Source organism: Lingula anatina, chromosome 1 (genome assembly GCF_051362555.1).
Source record: "Lingula anatina isolate TDL-2025a chromosome 1, LinAna3.0, whole genome shotgun sequence".
In the NCBI taxonomy this organism is placed as follows: domain Eukaryota; kingdom Metazoa; phylum Brachiopoda; class Lingulata; order Lingulida; family Lingulidae; genus Lingula; species Lingula anatina.
In genome coordinates this window covers 66,283,318-66,311,066 of record NC_141767.1, presented here as the reverse complement: position 1 = coordinate 66,311,066, position 27,749 = coordinate 66,283,318, and the positions used below count along the sequence as shown (strand labels likewise).

Genomic DNA, 27,749 nt, shown 5'->3' with positions numbered 1-27,749 from the left:
AAAAGTTTAATCTTTAGGCATGTCAACATCGGATAATTTTATTTGTGCGGTTTATCGCTCTTAAAATCTGAATGGGGAAAGATAAGTTGCTCTGTAAGATAATTAGACAGCATATTATTTTGGGACATTTTCAAACGCTTTTTGTGGCGACAGAGCATATATATTGCATTAAATGAAGACAGGATTGAAGTTATAAGTACCTCGGGAGTGGCAAGAATAGTTCTGATAAATTATTTCTTAATTTACAATACGCAAAAGGACTTAAGATATCATTTTATAAATTGTTGAAATAAATCAGTTTATCATCTGATTTTACTATATCTGTCTGTCTTGCACAATGGCATTTTGGCCGTAGTATCAATAATGTTTTCTCCTAATAAATTTTATTTTCATTATTAATCAAATTAAGATTTTCCTGTGGATAAAATTACCCATACAAATGCCAAACAAGAAAAATTTTATATCAAGTTGTATTTTTGTCAATTTCATGAGAAATATATAAGAATTTCCTTATTTTAAAGTGCCATGTTTCACTGAAAAAAATATTTGCAAGGAAAAAAAGGTAGCATAAACTAGCGGTTTAAAAACTCAAAATAAAAGATGAGCACCATACTTTTTTTATTGGCGGTCCAGAAAATAAATGAAATTAAAAGAACTTTATCCTCATATAAAAGTTGAAATAAATGAACAAAACATAATGAAGCTTAAGGTAGCAAGATCCTTCTGTTATTAGTAATAATATTCTTTTTATCACAAACTGCAAAATTACTCACATGAGATATTTCGGCCATCTTCATCATTCGCTGAGTGACATCGGTGGCGGTGTGTCACATAGTCGAGAGTATTTAGCGCTGCCCCCCCCCCCACCCCCCCACCCCACCCCCCCCTCCGTCCCTTTAGTGACGCAGCTGAAGAAAACTGGAAGCCTCCTTTCATGGGAATAAAGGAAGTCATCTGGATCAGGAAACACCGAACAATCTCAATAGAGACGAAGGCAGAGCTTAATGAATGTCCCTAATTTAATAAGTAATTAATTCATCTTCACCACTACCGTTAATAAGTGAGGCTTACGATCCACACAAAAATTCGGTAACTCAGCATCGGGATCTTATTTTATGGGGCAAAGAAAGCCAAGATATGCAGTTACTTTGCACACATATCTTTTTGAGTGTACTGTTTGTAAAAGAGAAAGCATGTCAGAATTACTTACCTCCTCAACGTAAAATCGCTCTGGGAGTTCAAAGTCGTTGATGATGAACTTAAGTCTGACATTACCATGTTTGCAGGTATTTTTTTGGTTGCCTGAAGGTAACATTAATCACATCAGTAATTCAATTATAGATCGTCACAAAACAATAGTATTAATTTATCTTCACCTCTCCCATTAAAAGGTAATTATTCATAGCTTTATTCTTTTTTTTCATAACTCAAGGTTTATTTGACCATGAAATTGCATGCGTTTAGGGTCTCGGTGGATCGCATTGTAACAAAAGATATCACGCAATACCACAGAGAAATTAAATAATGAATTGTTTATTTTTCTTTTTTGTTGTTAACAGGAAAAGATAGACCCCTGTCAAGGCCAACCTTGCAAAAACGATGGTTACTGTCTTGTGACTACCCAAAAAGATGGCGACCGTGGTCACATTTGTATATGTGCTGATAGTTGGACAGGAATGGACTGTTCTATGAAAGGTGATCTACAAACTAACAGTTAGTTGTTTGGGTGCGTCAATCAATGCTAGAACACACACACACACACACACACACAATAACACACTCACACACGCAGTGGAAGTAAAATTCAATTCGCATAGTTGATTGCCATATGACCAATAAGTAAGGTATTCGTGTGTAACAATTCTCCTTTTTGTCTTCAGGGAGGTCGTACATGTATACCCACAGGGTCCCGTATACACTGGTCTGAAGTATGTTGATATTGAGATTCCCTTTGAAAAAACCTTTGCAACTTGTTTTTCTTTCAAACAAAACATTTTCGGTTTCCATTGGAAAAGCAATTCAGATCAAATTTTCACGGATTCGGGGCACATGCTCATCTCTCACTTTTGTCAACATTTTTTTGCAGGGTCCACGCCAGTGTGGTCTGCCTGGGCGTCCTGGTCCCAGTGCTCTTCATCATGTGGGGAGGGGTGGCGCCAGCGTACTCGTTACTGCGTTAACTCTAATACATCACGCGAAACAGATGTGCGCAACTGCTACGGTCCTGATGTTGAGTATCAAATGTGTGGAGAGAACCACAAGGCCTGTCCACGTAAGTTTTGATTTATCTTGTAAATGATACAATCTCTTCTTATTTAAAGTACCGCAAATCACAAAATTGATTTAAAGAAACTGCTAATCAGGTTCAATTTAGAAATGGGTACCTTGCGGACGATTTTGAAGTTGTACATTGAGGTAGTTCCACATTGATATATCCAGTATTCGTCCAACTATGGAATGGCCGGATTGTGACAATATTTATGATTAGTGGCAATTTTTTATAAAGTCATGACAATATAGGCCTATACATGTACATGTATATTTATATATATATGACATCTGCTTCAGATTGGAAACCATGGTCAGAATGGAGCATGTGCACGTCGTCGACCACGTGTGGGCATGGTTACAGCGTACGGAGCCGGATATGTGCGCCCTCCGGAAACAGCACGGCGTGCTTGGGCCCTTCAGAGGATAGCACCATCTGTACGGAGATAGACTGTACAGGTAAGTTATCTGTTACTGGCATGTTTTCATATCTCTTTCCTAATAAATCAATGGTACTGTAACACTTAGCGTATAGCACTAATGTATGGGAAAATTACCGATACGCAGACAAACGTAAGAAGTTCGTTAGATGTAAATTTATACTTCGCGTAGGTAGGCAAATATCGCTGTATTTTCGCATACCCGGAGGATGAAAAAATGTTTTGAGCATATTCAAAGGCAATTTTATAAGTTTATTTATATGTTTATTTTCATATACTGGAAAAAGGGTGATTCCAAACGCTTCTTTACGCTAGGTGCGGCAGAACGTAAAGTACCTATGTATTCCGTATTATGCCTGGAACAAACTAGACTCGTAACTGCCTAAAATCGATTCACTCTGATCTGACGTTGCAACTCACTCAAAGATACATGATATATTGCGTTTTAAGTGTGGTTATCCTTGTTACACTTGAAACTCTACTCTGTGTAGTGGTCTCAACATTATCTGACAAAATCCTATTCTTAATGTCTTCCATCGATAATTTTATTTGAAGTGTGGCTCGTAATTATTGATTAATCGTCGCTGTACACAATCAAGGTGTTTTATTTTTCACAAAGAAAAAAAAAAGAAAGAAAGAAAAACTAATTAGAATTACCTGATGATTCGGTAATATTCCCGTAGCGCGTTCGCTCGTTACACGGATATTTCCTGGTTTAGATATAAAAGTCGATGCATTAGTAAGGCGATCGCATGGCCTGCGTTAAAGCTTACGACAGCGTTTCTTTACACACATAACTGTTTGACATCATATTTGCATATTTCGTGTTGCCAAAAAAATTGGTACTGAGACCCTTATCCCAAGCTTTGTCTCGTTACTTGCAGATTTAGCAGTAAGGTTAAAGTAAGGTTGTGAAAAATTCCAAGAACTCCCCTTTGCATAATAGTCTTTAAAAAAAGCTTAGCTAGGCTTATATCTGAATGCAACAGTCAGTTCTTCTTTTTCTGTCCTTTTCAATTCCTCTTTTGGATTGATGGATTGCGTGTACGCTATTGTTAGCCATGTATACAAACCAAAGAGAAAATAAACCAGAAATCAGCAAAAGTCACTTAAGAGAAGGATATCTGTTATTATTTTTATATGTGTTATTATTTTTATATCATGATGATGCAGTGAGCATGCAATTCACGGAATGAGATAGGAAAAATATCATCCTTTGTGACTTCTCATCATTAATACCCGCTGTGTGTATAATAATTTTTTTTTCTTGAATCGCTGCCCATAGTAAACACTGTATGATCAGTGCACCTACTTAAAGACACATAAGCGTCTAGAACTTGTAGCTTTAAATATATTTCGTCCAACAACCAAGGTATACCAAATCCAAAATGTTTTTAGTCCCAAGCTTCTAGTTTTTGAGTAACCCTGTATTGGAGATAGGGAATTGTGATGTACATTTGTGTAAACGAAAAGGGTTCTCTAACGATAGTATAAAATAAGAAATTTAGAACTTTAATAGGGGTTTATAGATTGTAATTTACATTAAGATATTGGGTTGGATATACTTAAGCGATAAAGGAAAAGATTCTGAAATTTCCCATTCATCATACTAAATTGTCGGATGCGTTCCATTTCAGCACCAGTTCGCTTGGTCAATCAGCTGTCATATGGGGAAGGTGCAGTTGAAGTGTACCATGGCAAAGCCGGTTGGCAGAATGTTTGTTCCGATGGCTGGGATATTTTTGATGCACATGTTGTGTGTAAACAGTTGGGGTTTGCCGGGGCAAGTAATAGCACGGGTAAGTAGAAAAGAAATAAAAAACACTCGACTTTAATGGCATGTTCTTTGTAGGCGGTGTATAATAAAGTGTTTAAAAGTTTCAAGTTCATGAGTGACTGTAATATATGTATAATACTGACTTATTATATCTCTTGTAGAATTCTAGGCCTCTGATTGGTCAGTCACAGTGCCCTATTCTGTAAAGGATGCCTGTGTATTTATCAAAATATCTTTCTGTGAATTTATTTTCACTACATTTGATGGGATTATAAAATCATTTTTAAATATTTTTTAATTGTTTATTTTTATTTTTCTATATTCAAATTGCTAAAAAGTACATAACCAATCATATGTGCTATCATAAGTTGCAGACAAAAAAAACGAAGGATGTCTTACCTCCATATTGGTAGACAATCGGTCATAGTTCACGAGGGATTATGCTTTGTTTGTAAAATACTTTAAATGTGTTTGTGTCATGAGTTTGTTGTCACTTTGCGAAAAAAAGATACCGCAAATACTTTGCATTGAACTTTGGAGACATATTCCATTATTTTCGTTTATTTTCATTTTATCAAATGGAAAGGTTTTTTTTCTCCCAAAGTGGAATATCTCTGTTTTTCCTAAAACAATTGCATGTTAATGCTGAAAATGGACAAAGATATACACTTTTAACAGACGTGGTCTTTGAAGAAAAGAACCGGCCTCAAAGATCAGTGCCATATGGGTTGTCGATGGTTGATTGTGTAGGAAACGAAACCACCTTACAGTCTTGCCCACATGACGTCATCAAACGACGAACATGCAGTTCGAACAAGGCCGCGTTCGTTAGTTGTGTTGGTAAGTCATTTTCTTAATACATTATATAACCGCATAAAAGTATCTGAATCTGAATCTGAATGTGTTTACGTCCATGAGCCTGCTCCGCATAACGCGAAAAAGAGTGGTTTGCGGTATCGGGTATTATAGTCACTGAGTACCACTGCTCTGAACAAGTCAACAGACTGTAGGTATTTTATGTTTTTAAAAACAAATTTAAGCTGTTGGATATCTTCATTGTAAGCCTCGTGATAATTCTTTTATTTTTGAATTTTTTTCATTTTACGATATGTCTAAGCTTTGAAATAGAGCAATTGTTGCAGAATCATTCCAATTTTTATGCAGTGCTGACAAGTTGATACTTTTTGAGTGTATAACGCCCATACAGATATTGTCAGTGTCACTTAATTTATTAACGTTACTGTTCCAATGCGTGTATGTAGTTGACGGAGGCTGGTCCAGTTGGAGTGCGTGGGGTCCCTGTTATACATGTGCAGCTGGAATGTACGCCAGGGGGCGCGAGTGTAACCATCCGCCTCCTCTGCGAGGTGGGACGCCATGCCTGGGACCGCAACAGCAGGAAACGGCAATGGGTAAGATTGCTGAAATTCAACATACAACGGATATATAATGTAGTAATATTTACTTCTATTCACTCACTTTTTATGGTTTCATTCTGGAGAGAATTGTTTCTAGTTTTATTGTCACTGCCGTTGTCGTCTTCATCGAAAACACTCCTTAATGGTGATAACACCACGTTTTTTTTAATCTGCCTATCTTCTGTATACCAGGCAACTTTTGAGCACAAATAATTTAGAACAGTGACAGTTTTACATAAATACACCTGGGCCCCGTATCTCGAAAGCATCGCGCATTGCGAATAGCGATATCACATAGAGGCTACAATGTATTATATGGGGTGAGTATGGGCGAGTTAGGAAATCGAGACGCTTGCGCTCGGTCGCAATGCGCGATGCTTTCGAGTGACGGGGCCCTGGACACGCTGATGTGCGTCCAGGGAATATAGACATCAAAGACTGTCACTAATATGCCTTTGCATCTAGATGACTAGATGTTGCCTTCTTTTGTTTACTGAAGAGCTTGCGTTTCAGCGGTAAGCTGGCTGGCCTGGGAGGCGTGGTCTTCCTGCTCGGTCAGCTGTGGAGGAGGGACAAGAAGCAGGACAAGGGAATGCTCTGCCGCCATATTTGATAATGTATGTGACGGACGATCATGGGAGGAAAGTCCATGTAACGAAATGCCATGCCCTCGTAAGTGAAAAGATGTAAAATCTTCTTTAAATGTAAATTTAAATTTGAATTTAAGAGGAGAATTTTTAATAGAAGCTTCATCTATCTATCTATCTATCTTCAAAGAAAATTTCCTATGTTTAACACATCCATAGATCTAATGATTTATTGGAAAGCACCGCCGCCATTTCAATTATAATTATTGATGCAATTTGACAAGGCAAAATGTACTTCTAGTCCCTGGCACATGGACCTCTTGGCTTGACTGTGACGCTACCTGCGGCGGTGGGACTCAGTTTCGTTTACGGAAATGTATGGAAGGATTTCAAAACAATGAGAGGTGCGACAATACCAACGCTCCGTACATATATGACTTTAAGGAGTGCAATACTGAACTTTGTCCAGGTAGGCCTATTTTTTTTGTTCACGCGGGATTCATTTAAAAGGACAAAACCCTATCGCTTTCACTTGGGAATTAGAATTGGGTACGTGTTTCTTATTGATGCTTTTGGTAGTGATGTTACTTGTTTTAGCGTTCGACATCATGGTTTTTGAATGTTATGTTTAAGGTTTCTTATGGAAGTAAATGAAAGTGTAATTCATGAATTAGCGGAAATCGAAAAAGTCGAATAAGAATTATACTTTGATTGAGTGAGGAAATTATGTGAATTTGATTGTTTTATTTTTTGGAATAAAAGTATTAAAAGACGATGATAAACACTTCCCATAGAGTATTTACGGGTTTTCAATCATTGTTGATATTTAAAAAGTATTTCCAAACAATTATATAATTAAATCAATATCAATGGTTTTTTCTATAACCGTTTTTGACAACACCACGCCGTGTGATTTTTCCCATAATGAAATGCCTTTGAAACATATACATGTACTTAGGGTGTGTTATTGGATTGCTCTTGTTATGTGCCAGTATATGTACAGTGTATATGTACAATTCCAGTGATAGGACATTGGGTAGGTCCATACTGGTCCAGCTGGTTTCCATGTAGCCAGAGCTGTGACGGCGGAACCCAAATGAGAATGCGTAACTGCAGTATTGACGAGACTGAGGGTTGGAACAACTGCACCGACGACAATTTTGAAACAAGGATATGTAACAACTTTTCTTGTCCAGGTATGATATGTCCCAAAAACTCCTAGACCTGACTCTACTATCCTAATGGGGAATAGTGCGGTTTTAATTAGATATGTGGTTCTATAATGTCTTCTTGAGTATGCTGCTTTGGAACAGCTGAATCATATATACTGTAGGTAAGGATTGAAACGCTGCTTTGGAATATGAAAAATACGGCGGAGTGGTAAGGAAAGATTTATTTCATTATGATTTGTCTAATTAATAACTTTTACCCCCAAATTTACCTCCCCCCCACCAAAAAAAAAATCCCGTTTGAAAAATTGAAAAATGCACCACAGCCTACGACACTAGGGAGTAATCCTTTGGTGCTTTCAAGCGATTGGGGAAACCAAAATAAGAATAATAGGATCGTGGTTTTAAAGATAAAATATTATTGTTCTCCCAGTGGATGCACACTGGCGGTCGTGGTCGGAATGGCTCAGCTGTGACGTATCTTGTGGCACTGGTATGGAGATACGTATCAGGCAATGCATCCCGGGGCTGAATGGGAATACTGATTGTGAAGGAGACGGTGTGGAAGCCAGGGAATGCAGTCTGACCCCTTGCCAATGTAAGTATATGTGTACCATGAGTGTAAATCTCAACGTGATACTAAATGCACTTTCACACCTGTGAATAGCTATATTTTTTTTAACACAAGAAATAACCGTACAAGTACATGCACTGTATAATGACACTCTAGTACAACTTCAATGGTTATCTTTTAGATGTATCCAAATGGCTGGGTTGGTCCGAATGGCAGCGTTGTACGGTCAGCTGTGGAGGGGGGCGACACAGGAGGTACAGGGAGTGTGACCGGTATAAAGGAGAACCATGTGTGGGATCTGCTGTCGAGGAGGGAGTTTGTAATGATATTGCTTGTCCACGTAAGTATGTTAACGGCATTAAGGTACTAAAATGAATTTTACTTAGTGAAAACAATATTGCTTTAAAAATAAAAATTGTGCATGAAAAGAAGCCTATTGTGATGTCGGCGTTTGTCAGCATCTTCCATAGAAAATACAAAATTGTATCACTTGAAAAAAGCAATAAAAAATTAACCGATTCTGCTTTTAAACATGATTGGGGTAGATGGTAAAGAATTACCCTTCTATAGGTCTTGTACGGACTACTAGTACGTCGTGTATTGTTTTCTGCTGTGCATTTTTACCGGAGGCCCCTTTAACTTGTTTACAGCAACGCAACCTTTAAGGCGTGTCTTGGGCGTTGCATGTTATTTTAACGAACAAATAGTATCTCCAGAGAATTTGTTTAAGCAATTTCTTTCTCGAGTCCCTAGACAATAATTTACAAAAGAATGCATTTCCAGTGTCACGACATCCCTTCTCTATGGTGTCGTGTGAACTTAGTTTAATATGAACAGCTTAATTAAACGCGTTTGTGGTGAAAATGCTAAAACCAATAATAGATTTAATAATCTCATGCTTCAACCCAGTACCTGGAAGCTGGTCTCATTGGTTTGCGTGCAGTGTCACTTGCGGTGGGGGGTCAAGGTATCGTGTTCGGAAATGCATGGAGGACTGGGAATACCCGGCTAATGACACTGTGTGTGAGAAAGGATCTGGAGGATACGCGCACCAGTTCAAGGCCTGCAACACGCAACCTTGTCCAAGTGAGTAAAGATTGTTCAGTTTGGCTTCAAATAAAGCCGTAGAGAATGTTTGGTAGGGAATAACCTAATTTTCAAGAGGAAATTTTAGGGTTGGCGTTATTATCCTAGAGGGCGATCTGGTTCCCTTGTTTGAACCGAAAGTCTAACTCTTTCGGGAAAAGACAAAGTGAAACCCTAATCAATGGAACATAGCTATTAATACAATTTCACATATTAAACCTTGAAGTGAAGAAAATATGCAATGGGCAACAATATCCTTAGAATGTACATGTTTTATAAGATAAATGTTTCTCCTATCCTCTACAGTTTTGGGAACTTGGAAGGGCCAGGACTGGTCTAATTGGTTTCCTTGCAGCCTCAGTTGTGGCGGTGGGAACCAGTTCAGAGTTCGAGACTGTACCATAGGTGCCAATGGAAACAATTGCACCGAAGGCCGAATCCAGAACCGTGTTTGTAACCCCGAAACGTGTCCAGGTAATTTATGTCAGATTGCAGTTTTCTTAGATGATATATATTACATATAAAGTCCCAAGGGGGAATTGGTACCATTTCCAGTGATAGTCAATTTAATATTAATAAGCACAAGTATATTTTATTTTAGTGAATAAGCTAACCGGAACATTAGTCATAACTCACTGACAGAGATGACTCTTAGACCATTGTTTGAACGTTATCTATATTGTAGTCTAATATTAAGATATATTTTTAAGTGGATGGATTTTGGAGACCGTGGAACGACTGGTTACCATGTGATGTTTCATGTGGCAAAGGGTTTCACGTGCGCATGCGCCTTTGTTCTCCTGGCACGATAGGCGGTGAAAACTGTTTCGGAAAAAGTGTAGAGACAAAACCCTGTGCACAGATAGCCTGCGACGGTGCGTATTACTTTAAACAATGCAAGAATTAATAACATGCAGCAGTGTAGATTAAGACGTAATTTTACAAAATTGCTGTCACTTATATACCGGTACATGTAGGTTTGCTTTGTTTAAAAACCCTTTTCTAAAAATATTTTTAAAAACAATAAGTGTTTCAAGAAACTCTTTGTTTGATATCAGTGGAGCCTTTCTGGAGTGATTGGTCGGCTTGGGACGGCTGTACCAGCAGCTGTGGAGATGATGGGTGGCAAAGTCGCTATAGGCAGTGTGTGATGCCTGTCAGTGGCAATGGCTCTGCGTGTGAAGGGAAGGCCAAAGAGGAACGTATCTGCAACAGGGTTCCGTGTCCTGGTAATGAGATGGCAATCTTTTTTTTATGTATTTTAGATGAAATCTAATATAGCAATTGTAACCTTTAACCAAAATAAAGTAGCATTAAATTAACAGAAAGAAACAACTATTTGTGCCCATTAGTGATTATATGTGAAATATTTCATGATAACGCAGGGTGTATTAAAGCTAATATTAGGTGTAGGTGCAAATTAGCGTGAAAATAATAAGATTTTGACTAATGTAACGCCGTTCAGTAATGCACTTTGTGGAAACCACCGATTCAGTAAGCAATTGCTCAATTTGATATTCTGTACATCTGTCACTTTCACAGGCCCCGGAGAATGGTCGCACTGGTTCAAGTGTGACAAGACTTGCGGGCGTGGGGCGCAGTTTCGAGTGCGGAAATGCATTCCGGGCGAAGACAGTGAGGGGTGTGACAGGAAGACGGGAAGGGCCACTGAATTTCGTTATTGCAACACTCATCCATGTCCTGGTACGTTGAAGACAGTTTATACTCTAAATAACTAAGGTTGTTGGTACTTTATATTTAGTAGTATAAATTTGTTTAAAATATTGATTAAGTTGTTAATGTCTAAAATTTTTTTGCACAGTGGCCGGCGTTTGGGAGAGCGTTGATTGGTCGAGATGGTTCGAGTGCTCGGCGACCTGTGACGGAGGCAGGCAGTTCCGTGTCAGAAACTGCGCCATTGAGGGCACCTTCAACAACTGTACCGAAGACCGAATACAATACCGGGAGTGTAACACACGCATGTGCCCAAGTACAATTATCTTTTTTTGATCGTTTTGAGTAAAAAAAAAAACCTGGTGCATCCAAACCACAGTATGGTTTATGTTATAGCAAAATGTATTTAACCTAATACAGAAATTCATATCTTTAAATGTGTTTTGTTGATACATGTACTTGACATAGTATACATTTGTTATATCACAAACAGTCATACTTTTGATTTTTTTAAAAAATTTTTCCGGAAAATAAAGTAATTTTAGCCCCACCCCCTCTCACATCTGCCTCAAATAAAGAAATAAAGTTTAAGAAACTAGTGTTACTAAGGGGGATTTTACACGTCTTCTGTAGGCCCCAGCCTTTTCTTCCCATTCAGTGGGATTTCGCCTGGTTCTGGTATTTTGTTTTCAACACCCCAAGTTACTGCTTGCTTATATATAAATGATATCATTTAGCAAGACAAATTGGATATTTTCAGTCCAAGGATACTGGGCCATGTGGTCTGCATGGCTTAGCTGTGACGCCACGTGTGACACGGGAACACAACTTCGAGTACGGCAGTGTGTGGAAGGAGAAAGTGGCAGCGAGAACTGCCGCGGATCAGCGATGATTGGCCGCGATTGTAAACTGAAAGATTGTGAAAGTACGACTCTGTTGTTACTCAAATTTCCATTGTACTATTTCTTATTTACTGTATCGAACAGGTGTTCATACACTATTCGCAAATAGCCTTTGTTGTTGCCTAAGGAAAAAAAAAGATTTGAACCAAAGGGGTCGGCGCATGTAAGCGGTTTCCTTAGCAAAGTCGGTTTAGAGTTCTCCTATTTTCCCAATATCGGGTGAAGACTGATTTGTATCAGTTTGTTTCAGGTAATGCGTTATTTACGTCATATTGGCACCTTCTTTTATCTTATTGGGGTATATTATGCCTGGATTTTATTGAGCGCATATGGTTAACATAAAAGGTGGTTTAGGAAATACCTTGTGCCAACACCAAACTGTGATTCCTAAAGTTTTGTAAGTTTTTAAATAAATGTTGACTAGTGTGCTTTATCCAAGAAAGAAAAGTATTTTGAACAAAAATTGTTACCAAATATTGCGCTGCTTTACCTTGGAAAACTTTTGAACAAACATGCATGTAAACCACAATACTCCCCCCTGGTCGAGAACGACTCTGCCAGACACAAAAACCACTTTAAAACCACCTTACCAATGTCAATATTTTAATGGCACATCCAAAGATTGCTTTATCAAAACAGGCACAGCGCCCAGTAGTGTAACACATTTTTTGTATCTATAATATTTTGCTTTTTTCACTGCTTCATGTGTTTACATGTACAGTCTGTTTCCACAGCTTGTCGCAATTTTGACGTTTTGTTGCATGATTAACAACAAACTGATATAAAAGAATGTGTCCAAAATAAGACACATTTAGAAAATCAAACATGAATTTTTCGAAAGTGTTTGAACAACTGTAGGTTAAACATTACAAAAGCACTATAATATAAAGGTATCATTAAGAATTTATCGGTTGTTAAAGTGACTGAAAACTTTTGATAAAGCATTGATTTGTTAATGTTATATAAACTTTGCCTATTGACAACTTCCACTTGATACAGTCAAAGTAAAATGGGGACCATGGTCTCTGTGGGGCGACTGTTACGTTTCATGCGGCGGAGGAGTGCGCGTGCGCCAGAGGCAGTGTGAAGGGACAATCCCTGGTGGTATCACTTGTACAGGGAAATCACTAGATGTTGACATTTGCAACCAAGAGCTATGTCCAGGTATATAGTCCTGATTAACAATGTAATTGACTTTATATACGTGAATGTTGTCTTTGATAGCCAATCCCCTGCTGCGGTATATACCGAGCAAATACCGAGCTGGGTAAATCGAAAATTAAAGATTCCATTGTAAATTAATGAAAGTGACATTCAGAAACCAAAGTGGCATCTAAGAGTTTATTACAGTCAGAAACACCAATAATGTAGTAAAATTGCACAATACATACATCAATAAAAGAAGACATACTGGTATATACTAAAACGGACGGCAACGTTAAAATGAAACCTACGTCAACGTTTTTAAAATAGAAAAACGAAAAGAGAAAGCAACTGTTTCATATGGAATCCCATAAGTTTATTTCATTAAGTTTATTCTCATTTTACAGTTTATGGCATGTGGCAAGGATGGTCCGGTTGGTTTCCGTGCACTGCCTCGTGCGGAGGTGGGGAGCAGATGCGTGTCCGTGATTGTTACGTCAACGGAACAGATTTTACCAACTGCACGACTGATAACATAGAACGCAGGTCCTGCAACCAGGAACCTTGCCCAGGTAATGTTATCTACTCTAACTACACCTACATTTATAGGTAATTCAAAGATTGACACAGGTCTATGTTGAACTGTGTTTCTATAGCGACCAGTAATATCATCACAAAAGGTGATAATGTGCTATTATTATTATTGTGTTGTCATTTATTGTCTAGCTGCTAACGACTGGACCGCTTGGTTTAGTTGTGATGCCTCTTGTGGCGGAGGGATACAGTACAGGGTGAGGAACTGTGCGCTGACGTCAATGGGTGATAGCGACGACTGTGCTAGCAGTGTGGAATCCAGAACCTGCAATGAACATCCTTGCCCCAGTAAGTTTAAGCGCCCTTCACATCTCATGTATTTTCTACAACAAACTAATTCTGTAATTCTAGTTGGTGTTTAGTGCCCCACCTTCATTTATTAGAAATCTCCTCACGTTGCCAAACTAACTCTAGAAGATGTCTGTTAACAGGGCACAAGAAGGGCGTACACTTTTCACAGTACACACAGTAGCTATCACTGGGCTATCGAATATATCAATAGCATAACGAGCACCAAGTACCGGTAGATAGTACACAACATTGGCTTACATAATCACGTTTACATTGGCAATTTACTGGTACATGTACCCCAAATACTGCATCAGTTTGTTGAACAATGACCAGCGCCCAGTACTGATGAAGTATTTCTGTGAACATCTAACTATCCAACCAGGAAAGACGACGAGAACAGTCAGAAACAATGGCGAAAAGTTTATTTTATAAAAAAGGGCAACAAGTTCTTGATCTGATTATTTTTGAAGTATTGTTTTGAACTTATGTAATATGGTAAACGAATAAGACAAAAGTATTAATTTGCAGTAGAAAGCAGTTGGCTCAGTTGGAGTGAGTGGTCGGCTTGCAATGCCACGTGCGGTGTTGGTCAAGCATTCAGGTCCCGAACATGTCACGGGACGACTCAAAGAGGAGACGAATGCCAAGGTCAATCATTAGAACACCGTCTTTGTGAGACAAACCCTTGTCCAGGTAAAACAAATGCCGGGGAAATAGTGATTTCCTAGCAGAATTGAACATAGAATAGAATAGAACATAAAATCGTTTTTTACGTAAAATGTTTTGAAATGACCCTGGATTTATTTGCAATTTGTAAAACCAGAATGAAAAATCGTCCGAAGAAAGAGGCCTTTGTGCAAAAACCCTGATTCTCTAATAAGGAAATAAAACAGTAGCTAGCATGGAAGTGATTTTTTAGTGCCAGGTCGTTGGAGCGAGTGGTCACTGTGGTCAAGTTGTAACGTGACGTGTGCCGGCGGGAAGCAAAGGCGGTACCGTATCTGCACAAAGGCCCTGAGGACGGACACCGATTGCGTGGGCCCAACAGAACAGTTCAACGTCTGTAACCAGCGGCCTTGCCCTGGTATGTGGCATTGGTTTACCTAAGTTCACTGAACTACAGTACGCTTAATAGATTAATTTGATCCACCTTTACACTATGGTACGTTTTCATGTCCCTCCAGCGGCGTCTTGTACTGTCTCACCAGATATTAGGGTTTTCCGCCTGCAGCACTTACTCTTTTGATATTGTGGGAATGCTAAAAAGTGCGTTATTGATCATAGTCTGGGGATATACTGCACTGTGCAGGATAGACATCTGTGGGTTTGACTCTGCTTCTATTTTCATTTTCTATGTCGTTTGCGCAACTTGGTTTGATTTCCTAATCTAAACAGTGTACGTAGGAGAAAAAAAACGCGACGCAATATAAAAACGTATTTCTGCTGAACAACACAACAGGGCAGCCTTAACACACCTTGCTGGTGTACATGTGAAGCAAACAAACAAACAAACGATGCAGAATGCTCCCACAACGAACCACATGATGATCGGAATTGTCATGTTGATGCTGGACAAGCCGGTACATGCTATGACCACATTTGGTTTGATTTAATCTTCTGTGCACCGCTTACTTTGATTAACATGCTACTAGTAATATACATATAGCAACCTTCACATTTACTAACAAAAAAGCTGTTACATGTACATATGCTGTCGTGATGTCTCACTTGCAATGTTGAACGTGATGCATTTCTCTGCAGCAAATAAACATTCACTTTTTGCATTATTTGATGAAATTATACTATTAATTTATTGAGCAACATCTGTAAACGATGATTTCTATCTCTAGTTCACGGCACTTTCGGACCTTGGTCTTCCTGGAACAATTGTACCGCTTTTTGTGGTGGAGGGGTCCAGTGGCGAAATAGATCGTGTTATGTCGAAAATGGTGGGAAACATTGCGTCGGTCCTGTAAATCAAACCCAACCTTGTAACACACAGGAATGCGCGGGTAAAGTACAGATTTGTCATATAGTTTTGTATCCGCTAGTCGCCCTCCTCTGACTTGATACCAATTTCCTTTTTGAATCATCAGCGCTGTTAATTATTTCCATGTTGCAAATGAGGTGGAATGACAAATTTAGATGACTTTGTAGTTACAGAATGGAATAACATTTGTTCAGTAGATTAATTACTTCTTGAATAAAATGTAGTGTCAACCAAAGTTCATTAGATAGGTTCTTTAATGGCCAGCAGCTCTTGTTTCCTGTATTCGCCACGAACCAGCTGATTGATAAGGGATATGAACGGAAAACAAAAGTGTAAGGAATGAATAGATAAAAAAGAACAAATTAATAAACCCAATAATTGCGCTAAGCCTATAAACATTGCATTTTGAATCCATTATTCTTTACAATTCATATAATATATCTAAGGATATGAAAGGAAAATTTCCATTAAGACCGATGGCTGTTTCTTCACCGTGTTTTTAACCATAGCTGTTATTTCACACATACGGGGCTGCTACATGATGTGCAATATTGTTTCTCGGCAAGTGTGCTGTAAATGGTTTTCATAAGTTTTTAAAATCCGAATCTTAAATACATTTCAGTATCACTGCATGTTTAGCCATGTGCTCTACCTAATTATCATTACCACTATCGACACAATTGATGAATTCTTTCGTTAAATATGGTCAGTATGTGAGAAATGGTTATTCCGGCAATTAATGCCTGGGTTTTCAGTAATACAAATATAGGCTAGATCTGTTTTTGTTCAATATTCGGCTGAATATTGAATGTGTATTTCGAGAGGTATCATCGGCAGTAAGATGAAATAGGTAGCTATTGATTTAATTTTTTGAGACGGAATTGTCAAGTACAGGAAGCGATTGCCATGATATTACGACTTTCTGTGAATTATTCAGAATAGCCCTTAAAGACATGCCGGGGTACCTACATGTACATGTACTGTACAATGTACTGTAAGACATCGACCAGAGCGTCCTCGGATACCAACACTATTGAAGACGTAATTAACAGCTCTTTGACTGTGTAGAATATCACTGTCAAGGGGTTATCACTTTTTTCAATATCATTACTTGCAGCTAACTGCCAATACATTGTTGACATTATTTTTGGCTGTGTTGTTTTCTTAAGACGCTAGTGCCAATTTTTCTTACCGACCAAAATGTCTCAGAAATAGACTTCGATGTATAAATCCCTTAATGAAATACATTTTTGATACAAAAACTAACAAAAATAACAAGGAAAATTATTTCACATTAAGTAGCAACCCCGTAAAGCAAGTGTATTCACTGTCTTTTGCACTGTTCATTTTTGTCGCAGATGGTCTAGGAGAATGGAGCACGTGTTCGACCACGTGCGGTGGAGGAAGTCAGTGGAGATATAAGCTGGACCCAACCTGTACTGACTGCAGGGACAGAGAGACCCGTCCCTGTAATATACACCTTTGTCCAGGTTGGAGGACTAATTTAGTATCAAAATGAGAACATGTATTACTTGTTTTTCTTCATAGCATAACCGATGTAATTTGTGCATTTGTACTAACATTAATTTTAATTTAATTTTAATATCGGCAGTCGATCCAACGCTTTCTATGTGCTTCTATAATGTGCATTGACGGTTATGCTCGTATTAACACGTCACCATTTAAATGCTTCCCTTATTCGTTCTTATTCTGTTTATTATGTTCCAAAACGTGTTCGTGGGGATGATTTAACATGGGTTTGTTGTGCCAATATTTTGGTCTTGCTTACGAAAAAAGGCAGCACATAAAAAGCCAAATGAGTCATTATCCGTGGCTGTGGCGCTTTCTTGTGTTATTTCTTTTCATGTACATTTTTGTTCGCGCAGTTGACGGAGTTTTCACAAAATGGAGCAGTTGGTCGGAATGTTCAGTTCCTTGCGGGAATGGTACCCAGTCCAGATATAGAACTTGTGAGGGACCGTTGTTCGGTGGAAAGTCCTGTGTCGGCGCCTTTGTTGAAAATGATATCTGCAATGCTAAAAATCCAGATTGTTTTGGTATGTTTATTTATAGGTTGTCTGTTATTTGTGAACTTGTTTCTGGCTTCTCGGGGAATTGTTTCATCTTAAGTATTACATGGGAGGAAGTTGCTTTTGTAAGAAAAAACAAATAAAAAAGAGAGTAAGAGTCCACAATTAACTTATTTTCACTTGGCCAGCTTACACTTCACTGAATGCAATGGCTCATGTTAATGTATTCGCTACATATGCTTTTACTAATCATCAAGCAAGTGCACTTTTATAAGATCACTCAATGTCAATGTTTAATTGGTGTATTGATTAGATTTGATTCGAGTTTATTTCAGGTAAAGAAAAAGGTGCTATTAACCATAAAACATGCCGCAGATCTATCAGAAATGATAGAAATGATAGCATATCGGGAAAAATGTGACAGGTTTATGTATCATCGCCGAAACCAATAATGTTGAACCAAGCCACATTGTCAAGCACTTATATTAAAGTGGGCTTCATAATTATTTCCTTTTAGTTGACGGCGTGTGGAATCCTTGGACACAGTGGTCCAATTGTCCTGTAACTTGCGGCGGAGGTGTTCGCGTAAGAACGCGAACGTGCACCGGTCCTTTATATGGTGGCCTCGATTGTATTGGGGATTCCACTGACAATCAAACGTGTGCCAACAAGACATGCATGGGTGCGTGTCATACTAATCGCTTACTTGCATGTTTTGCAGATAACATAAACTAAGCCGTTTTAATGACTTTTTATGCATGTGATTTCAGAAGTATTTGTGCTCAAAGCAATATTTTAATACCTTTTTGCCGAAGAAGTCACAGGTAACCGTATGTAAAGGTAAAGGGTGTTGCATGTGTTGCATGTCATTATTTTGTAAAGATTTTTTCAGTGTTGGTTTTCAATAGAATGCATTGATGTCAACAGCTTTAACAATCCATCTGCTTACCTTTTTCTCCAGAATGAGTGCTTTACACAGTTGTAACTTGAGCATAATTAAGCGATCTGAAAGAGGTCGTCGCGATTTTTCCCTATCTCTTGATACGCTAAGGAAACCGAAATAAGCACCGACCCCACAAAACCGAGCACAATAATTCATCTGGTTTTATATAAACCTGACCTAAAAGTTCAGAAACACGACATTGTATTACAATAATTTACATAACTATATAATGTAGTGGGGAAATCTTAAAGTATGCAAAAAAGTAATGAATGGTGGGTGCATTATCCATCAATGTTTGGTTAAAATATTTACCTTAGCTGATTTGGTTATTTTGTAATTATTCAAAATAATGATGTTTTCGAATTTTTTTGCTCGAGTGTATTAAAGAAAGGGTTCGGTGGCTTTAAGAGCCGTCAGCTTGTTATACTGCAGGGTAGAGCAAATGCTGGGATTTCTTTTTATTAATGACAGTGTCGACATTAATTTCAGGCAATTGGGAAACATGGGAGCCATGGAGCAGGTGCAGCGTCACGTGCGGAGGTGGGACACGCCATCGCTCCAGGACGTGTACCGAGACCACGCACGGGAAGTTCACTCTTCCCTGTGGTGGCGATCACACCGAGTTCCAAGTCTGTCACAACTTCACCTGTGAACCAGGTACTATATAGAAGTTTTATTAGAAATATTAATGCTGTTCATCTTTATACCAGGACGGCATCATTTTTGCGCACCAATAAAGTATAATTTATTTAGCAAATGTGAGATTTCAGTGAGCTAGTCAGCGGTCCTCGACATTCGATAACGCGATTCTTTCTCTCCCTCTCTCTCTGAATAGCATGTACGTGTATGTGTTTCTTTTATTCCTTTATGGGAGAGAACTTCATGGGGACTACATATTAGTTATTTAAACAACAGTTTCTTTTGCATTGGGAACCCCTACGTAATGTACATGGCGTTTTGCTTCAGCTACCAGTTGTTCGGCGTGGTTTCACCGAGGATTGTCCGTTACTGCAGTCGCCCCCATTGACATAGATGAGGATGGAGATATCTTCCACGTAAAGTGCAGGATTGAAGATGGGAAATATTTGGAAACTAAAATCAGTAAGCATCACGTTTCTAGTAGTTTAGCAATGCACACTTGGATTTAAATTTGAAAGTTGTTGTAAACATGTACAGTTGCAAAGTTTCTGTGTGTGATGTGCGCACACCAATTCCAAAACTCGCAAGTGTAACACATATTGATACAAAAGCTTTGAAGTTCAAGTTTTTATTTGCCAAAGTCAATACTATGAAAAAGGAAAAAAGTTAAATTTCGTTGAATTTTATACTTTTTTTTATCAACCTATACAACACGTGCGTTCATGACTATACCGGTTAAAACAGTGCGAATGTATTTTTTTTTTAACTTATAAGTTTAAGAATAATACGAAAAAACTATTGTTTTAAAAATATTTCAAGAGTTCTAAAAGGATGTTTATTTCTTTCAGCTCACCGGCTGGCCAACCAAGCAATACGGATATCGAACTATGAGGGTGCGGGCGAGTGGCGCTCTGAAATCACGTACTCCCCCTTCGCTCAAGTGAAACAGGTAGGCGCCAGTGTGAACACCGTGATTACGATATAGAAAAAAACTACAAATTATAGCAGTGCCTTTATCAAAGTAGCAGATTATTATTACATGTATCTGACTATATTTGTAAGTGAAACGAAAGCCAAGTTGCAAGGTGTTCTTAACGCGATATGATATTATCGGGAGAAGAAAACTGCAGCACCAAAAGGAAACACAAATATTATGTTTGTTGCGATTTGCTTGTTATAACTTTGTGATCTCCATGTAAAATAATTACTAACGTTAACACGTGTTGAACATATGCAGCAGGCAAAACCAGTGCAATAAACTCTTATCTTTAGATTGCCAAGCTGGTAGACCGATCTACAAAATGCCGGCAGTTCATCAGTTGGAAGTGCAAGTCGGCTGTCATCCATAACCCCTACTCCAACCTCACGGCGACCTATTGGACAAATAGACACAACCAGCAGATGCTGTACTGGGGTGGTGCTCCCCACTATAGCAAAATGTGCGCATGCGGTGTGAAGAACACGTGTGATGTTTCTGGAACCGTGTGTAACTGTGACGCCAATGACAACGTCTGGAGGGTGGACGATGGATACATTACTCACAAACCAGATCTCCCTGTAACTAAAATATTTGCAGGAGACACAGGTGAATGGATTTTTTCAACGTAGGCCTGGCCTGTCAACGTTTTATCATTTTATAAACTGACATTGGTTTTATGACTGAGCATCAGAAGAGCTAATTGATGAAGATGATGTATTGAAAGTATAGTTTCATTACATGGGGTCATGGTCGTACCCAAGAACATTTAATAAGATAAACTATGGGCATGATTTCAGTGAGTTTCTGTGGCAGTGAGATCATGTGAGATGATTGTAGCATTAATTGATTTGTGATTTAAAAACTGTTCATATTGTCTATAGATAAAAAATTACTCTCATACGTTGTAGGTGCGTCCAACGAGGAGGGCTACTACCAGTTGGGGCCGCTGATATGTGTCTAGTTACCTCAAGCTACAGCACGAAACCAGATGTTCACCTGAACAGAGACACTGATGAAAAATCCTCAGCACTGTGACCCTAGAATGTGACTGACACTCACAAACGGAGCTGAACAGAAGACAGGATTCGAAGCCACGTTACCACTTTCGATTTATGACATTACTGCCTATCAAAATTGAAAAATATGCATTATATAGCCTACGTACATTTATATGGGTTATTCTATCCGGGTGGATTGAAGAATGGTCAATTACCTCGTTCTTATTGTAGGCCTATTCTACGTTTCAGAAACTCCAGATCTTCTTACTTTAGATTTGAGCATCGAAATGATATGACTGTTTGAATTATCTACAATGAATCCTTTTACGTTTTCTGTGAAGCAACAATGTTTTGGTGCATGTTAAAAGTTAAAAACAAACAGCCATTTGCTATATCTCACGCGAAACACTCATGCATGTAGGATTTTGTCAAGATATAAATTTACTGGGACGGCGGGAGTTCCAGCCGATAGAAACCATGCATTAGCTTGAAAACAGACAATCCTACAAATTTTTCAGTGCAACACTTTATTCCACCTGCTGAACGCGCAACAACTGCATTTAAAGCGGTTTTGTCAATGAAAACTTGGCCTATCGCAAATTGTTGTAACTTGTTTTGATACCTATTTTTAGGGTTTATGTCACAAGACAGGTTTAATGAGAAGGATATGATACCTCAACTGCCAAAAATAACTTTTGCCATCTTTATTCAAACACAAATCATTAAGAAAAAATAATTACAAGGGATACCTTTTTATTTATTGGAAGCCATCAAAAGCTGGGATCAAATAGGGTACTGCTCTTATAATTTCATTTAATTTCACAAGATGACAAGTGGAGATTTCCATGCTGTAGACGAGAATTCAAGTTGGCCTAACCACATAGGCATCATACAAATGTACACACTGGAATTGAAATAATATGCGTGATGGATGGAGGACCATTGTCAAATGTTGCGTATATTGGGAAATATCAATATTGTGCACCTGTCGATGTGACATATTTTGTTTCTACTACAGTTTTTAAAATATTTTTTTTGGGGGGATGGGGGGTACCCTTGGAGATGAAGGTCAGAAACAAACAAACATGCATTCCCAAACATTTTCTTACGTGGTTGAACTATTTGAAGAATGAAGTTATGGAAAAAGTAGATATTTCCATTGCCTACTAGGATGAACGGTAAAATAACGGAAATGTAACGCAATGTCCTTCATTAAATGTCTATCAATTAGCATAGAAATAGCAGTGGTTTCGTGATCGGCAACATCCAGCTTCACCCATTCCACCGCTGAAGAACTGTATGTCATTAACCGAAGATATGAGGCCTCGGTTATGTAGCATATGAGGTAATATTATTCTCTCATAAAACTTGTTTTGTGTTCTTCATAGAGGTTCGGGCATCTGGAGTGTTTCTATTAAATATCTGTCCAGAAGAATAAGCTGAAGACATTAATAGTTCTTGCATGCAGATTTAATTGTCAAGCTTATGCTACTTCCTTGCTAATATCACATAGTATGATTAGATGCTGGTTATAAGCCCTCTTTTATGACAATAGCTTAACAATGGTTACTTAATATTTCCTCGTCTGCTAAATACATAATATTAATCATACGATGCATGGATGGATAGATCGTCTGCCAAACGCATAATCATACATGCACGATACACAGATAGCTGACACTAAAATCAGCACCTTATATAGAGTGAATAGCCGTTTGCGAAATCGAGCCTCAGATTTGTGAGTACGAATGCTTAAATTACCGACTCAAACAACAATTTTTGTGGCAGGCACGAACGTAACTCTGCTGCCACGGCAACTTCACTCTCCTCGTCAAGTTCTGTCAATAACGCTGCAGCCACTCTACTAGTAGTGGGCATTGGTGTAGACGTTAAGAACCCTTTCTCATCTGTCAAAGAATTAGAAAGAGGAGAAATGTCAACCTTTTCCGACTAGGAATTATTTTTATCGTGCCGTTTCTCGTCTTTTCCGTCATATTGAAATTAATCTGAGGTTGAGAAAAAAAAAACATATACAGCTCAAGATCGGGGCGAAATGTGGCCAAATAGATTGTGTTTTTTGATGTTGTGCTGGTGGCTACTAATTTCAATTTTGTACTATGAAATTGTAGTTCGAGTAGTTACTTTGGGGATCAGTGCACACAAACCTGAGGCTCGTTTATGAGGCCTGAAATTTGTTTATCCATTATTAACTTCCGTGCTTCTATATCATTCAGAAGTAATGTATAAAGGTGTCACAATACTTCACAGGTTCTGTTAATATTAATATAGCAGTAGCCAGCAAGCGAAAATCATCTTTGGAAACATTATAACTAGCACATTTTCTCCGGTGTCAATAGGGTCTCCAATTAAAGGTCACTGTAAATCTAATGACATGCATATTTTCAGTGCTAATAAATGAATTGTGGTAATGCATGCACTGTGTGGAATGATTGTTATTTGTCGGGGAAATGTTCCCTCGCACTTCTACTGTTGGCATTGTATTGCCACTTGTTAATAAACTTAAGAGGGGGATGCCTTGGCAAATACCAGTATCTAAGGGCGTATTCCCATAGCTTTTAGATCGATCTATCCCCGTGGGGAGTCTCACTAGATTACTGTCAGATCCGGCTTAAATGTCCGTCCCGCCTACTACAAGCTGTAAGGGGGTAATTAACTTTCGTGGCCGCTCGGCTGACAGCTATTTAGCGTGAACCCCCAGGGAGTTAGGTCGATCTAGATGGATCGATCTAATCTCTGGGAATGGGGTCTAACAAACCACTATTCGATATTGGAGAACATCCTTGTATCTGTGCCTGTTGCAGTGTTACAAGTACAGGTACATGCACGTTTTCCAGTGCAGCTATCAATATACATGTAATTCGAACGGCATTGTGTGGCTATTGAGAAGGACCGCAAACAGCATTCTTGACATTTATTTATTTATCTTAAGCTACATGTAGGGTGTCGCTGAAATTTCATCTCCAAAACTATGAAATCGAAGTTTTCTTTTCGTTTCTATCTTCTAGAGGTCAGAGGTTCTCTGGAAGAAAAAACTTAATCAAAGTCGTAGGCACTGTTTTGCCCTCCGTATAATCATACATAATCACAGAAAAGTTATTAATTGTTTCAAAATCTTCAGCCAATTATGCTTGGTAAGTGCATGACGACACAAAACCTGGTGTTGGGGATCAGCTTGATCGGGTCAAAAAGGTCATTAGCAGAGAGAAAAAGAAACATTCTGCAATAATGAAAATATTCAATTTTCACTGCAATCTGCAGGTCTGAGTTAGAAGTAAAATAACTAAATCGAAAAGGCTTTACCGATTGAGCTACACTCGATACTAAATATGTTTAAGTGCTGTGCCGGGTGTTGCTTGATGGATTGAGAAACTCGTTTTTCAATTTGACAGCCAGTGCTCGTATTCCCGGAAGGGGAATGAATGTTCTCGGCTCCTTGATCAATTTGTGAAAGGAACTGTTTAGAGAAAAACTATATAAAAACCGTGCTTATCTTTACGATAATTTTGTTGATTTACTGATTTGGATCAGTTATCATGCACCTTTCTCTCTTTAAAATAGTGTGATCATGCTAAACGTGACCGAAATAGATTCAGTTACCTGTAGTCTAAACTGACTTTTCGCGAATTTGTACATACGCTTATCTTATTTGACATATTTTAACTTTTATTGTATCATTTTACCTGTTTGGATAAATAACGACATCTAATCGCTTTTTTGTGTCCGCACCGGTATGAAGACTCGGAAATGCCTCTATTATCTAAATTTGGAATTCCTGTCTCTGTAGCTCGCTTTCATCATTCCACGTCACCTAGTGATCAGTATTAGGAAATTTACGAAGATGGTATATCATTCTTTCACTCTACTCTGTCAAACACCAAAAAGATTCAACTTTCATAACTGATGAGAAATCTCTCTCTCTCTCTCTCTCTCTCTCTCTCTCTCTATATATATATATATATATAGAGAGAGAGAGAGAGAGAGAGAGAGAGAGTAGAGAAATTCATCGTCAGTTACGAAAAGTTTGATGTCCTTGTCCTCTTGTCCTGCGTTTTTCTCTCTAATTCTACCATAGTCATCCCACATATTTCTTTAATGTTGTCTCCAAGCCTGGTCTTCGGTCTTCCTCGTCGTCTCTGCCCATACATTGATCCCGTCAACATACATTTATATATATATATATATTGTGCATGGCTCGCAAAGATGAATTTTGGAATTCAGAAAACGACATAAACACTGATACATTTAATAATAGTAAGCAATGCCTTTTAAAGAATCCTCTTTATTAATGACGGATTTGTCTAGTTTCTTTGGCTGATCGTTTCAGTACTTTATACTGGCAACTTAAAAATACCCGATATGTCTGTGATATTTTGAAATATGTGTCACAAAACATATTACGTTCATTCAAAGATGTCAAATTTCGGGCATTTTGAAGAGTAATGTCGATATCTAAATTTTATGGATTTTATGACAGCTACCGTGATATATGCTTTAAAGACATACACAGGATACGGCAATGTGGTACGGAAAGCCATACTAGTTCGTAGGAACCCATATACCTTGTATAGCCGTGATATAATAACGCCACTGGTCTGGCTTTAAATGACGCCAAGTGTAAATCATATTCTCGAGAGGCCAATTAAGGTATTTGTTTACTTGCATCCTGTTGTGAGCACTAATGGCAAATTCAAGGTTCATGTTTAAACCGCATGCTTAAATCTCCTATTCCACTTTTGTTATACTTCTTTATCGGCTTATTGTTGCAAAGCAATCGCATTCGACATGAGAAAGGGATATAAATGACAACATTTAATTATTCTAAAGCACATTCAACACAATTTCAATAATGTGCCTTACGAAAAATACGTTACAGCAGTCAAGTCCTCACCTCTCTGCAACAAGCATTTTAACTAGCACGTCATTCATATTTAGATCATAACGATATCCTATATTTACCCCGCGGTGAAGAAACTGCCACTACTTGATTGATAACATGGGTTACTTAAAGTATGCCTTTTTTTCGAACACTTTGTTCAAATCTGACAGGACCATGGAGACTTCGTTAAACGACTACATTACGAACATTTACATGTAAAAAACGCCAGAAATGTGAAACACCTGCGCCATATTTCTGATTATCTTGTTTTGCAAGTGGAAGACATTTTTGTTCTAAGACGCTATTACAAATAAGCTCGTGCAAGTAATCAGCTATAACAAGTCTAGCGGGTTAATGAAATTTCTAAGAAAGCTTTGCCATGAATCGTTATGCCATTCCTCACAGATCAAATTAATCATAAGACTCAACGCACAGCATAAACAACGAAAGGAAGACGAAAGAATACAGCCCGTTGGTCAATGTCCGTTTGTTTCATAAAATTTGTCAAGGAGGCTGGGGTTAAACAGTTCGACAGCTTTAGATCATTACACCTATTGGAAGAACATATTTTTACAGCGTAAGAAACACGTCACACCTATATTTGCATGTAAAACGGAGATTCAATCTTAACTTTGTGTTCTTTTAGTTCAGATATTTCTACATCTCATTACTTGTTTAGCATACCCATTTTGGACCGTCGAAATATTTTGCAAATTCATTTTATTATTTTTTTCTAACTACCAACCCCTCCTTTCCAAACAGATATTCGAAAGTTTCAAACTTAGCTAACGGTAGTACCATCAATACCCGTCGTGTAAGGAGGAGATTTGGCCATGATTTCCATGTGGGCAATTGTACTCCGCATATGCAAATGACATCATACGGTCCAACTGATGCAAAAATACAGAATAGGGGGTAAACATCGAACGAATTACACAGTACAGCTATGAAGCTATATATGATAGGCCTACATGTCAACAGCGAATTATAATTTCAAATCGCAGAGAAGTAATGGATATCTACTTTGAATAAGACCAAACGATGTCATATCGCGAGTAAGATACTAGTATAAAATGGATTATGTACACGATTGACCCGATAAAAGTATTTTTAAAATTTAGTTCAGTTAGAAATGCTGCACTACAGTTTGCGTTAAATATATGACTCTACCAGCGCTCTCCCCCAGTTAAGTAACTGTGCGAGCAAAAAGGCCATTTAATTAAATAGGTACTTTTAAATTTATATGATTTTAGGCAGGAGTCATGTTTTTCAATATAGATTTAAGTCAATACTTCTGGTATTCTGTTGTCAAAGTGCGCCATATGAAGCGAGTGTAAATGTTCCTCAATA

General features: G+C 38.2%; 1 protein-coding gene across 1 annotated transcript; it reads left to right on the top strand.

Moving 5' to 3' along the window:
• The first annotated feature begins 5,183 nt into the window (after positions 1 to 5,183).
• LOC106151455 (SCO-spondin) lies at positions 5,184 to 23,935 on the top strand. Its single transcript, XM_086995325.1, has 28 exons — positions 5,184 to 5,325; positions 5,748 to 5,897; positions 6,417 to 6,575; positions 6,792 to 6,959; positions 7,513 to 7,686; positions 8,093 to 8,257; positions 8,415 to 8,573; positions 9,143 to 9,319; positions 9,626 to 9,793; positions 10,030 to 10,194; positions 10,378 to 10,548; positions 10,862 to 11,023; positions 11,142 to 11,309; positions 11,754 to 11,918; positions 12,895 to 13,059; positions 13,446 to 13,610; positions 13,765 to 13,920; positions 14,452 to 14,616; positions 14,843 to 15,007; positions 15,774 to 15,935; positions 17,272 to 17,403; positions 17,800 to 17,970; positions 18,461 to 18,625; positions 19,376 to 19,543; positions 19,853 to 19,987; positions 20,374 to 20,474; positions 20,798 to 21,110; positions 21,413 to 23,935. The coding sequence occupies exons 1-28, from the start codon at positions 5,220 to 5,222 to the stop codon at positions 21,463 to 21,465; spliced, it is 4,473 nt and encodes a 1,490-aa protein (XP_086851451.1). The 5' UTR covers positions 5,184 to 5,219; the 3' UTR covers positions 21,466 to 23,935.
• The last annotated feature ends 3,814 nt before the right edge of the window (positions 23,936 to 27,749 follow it).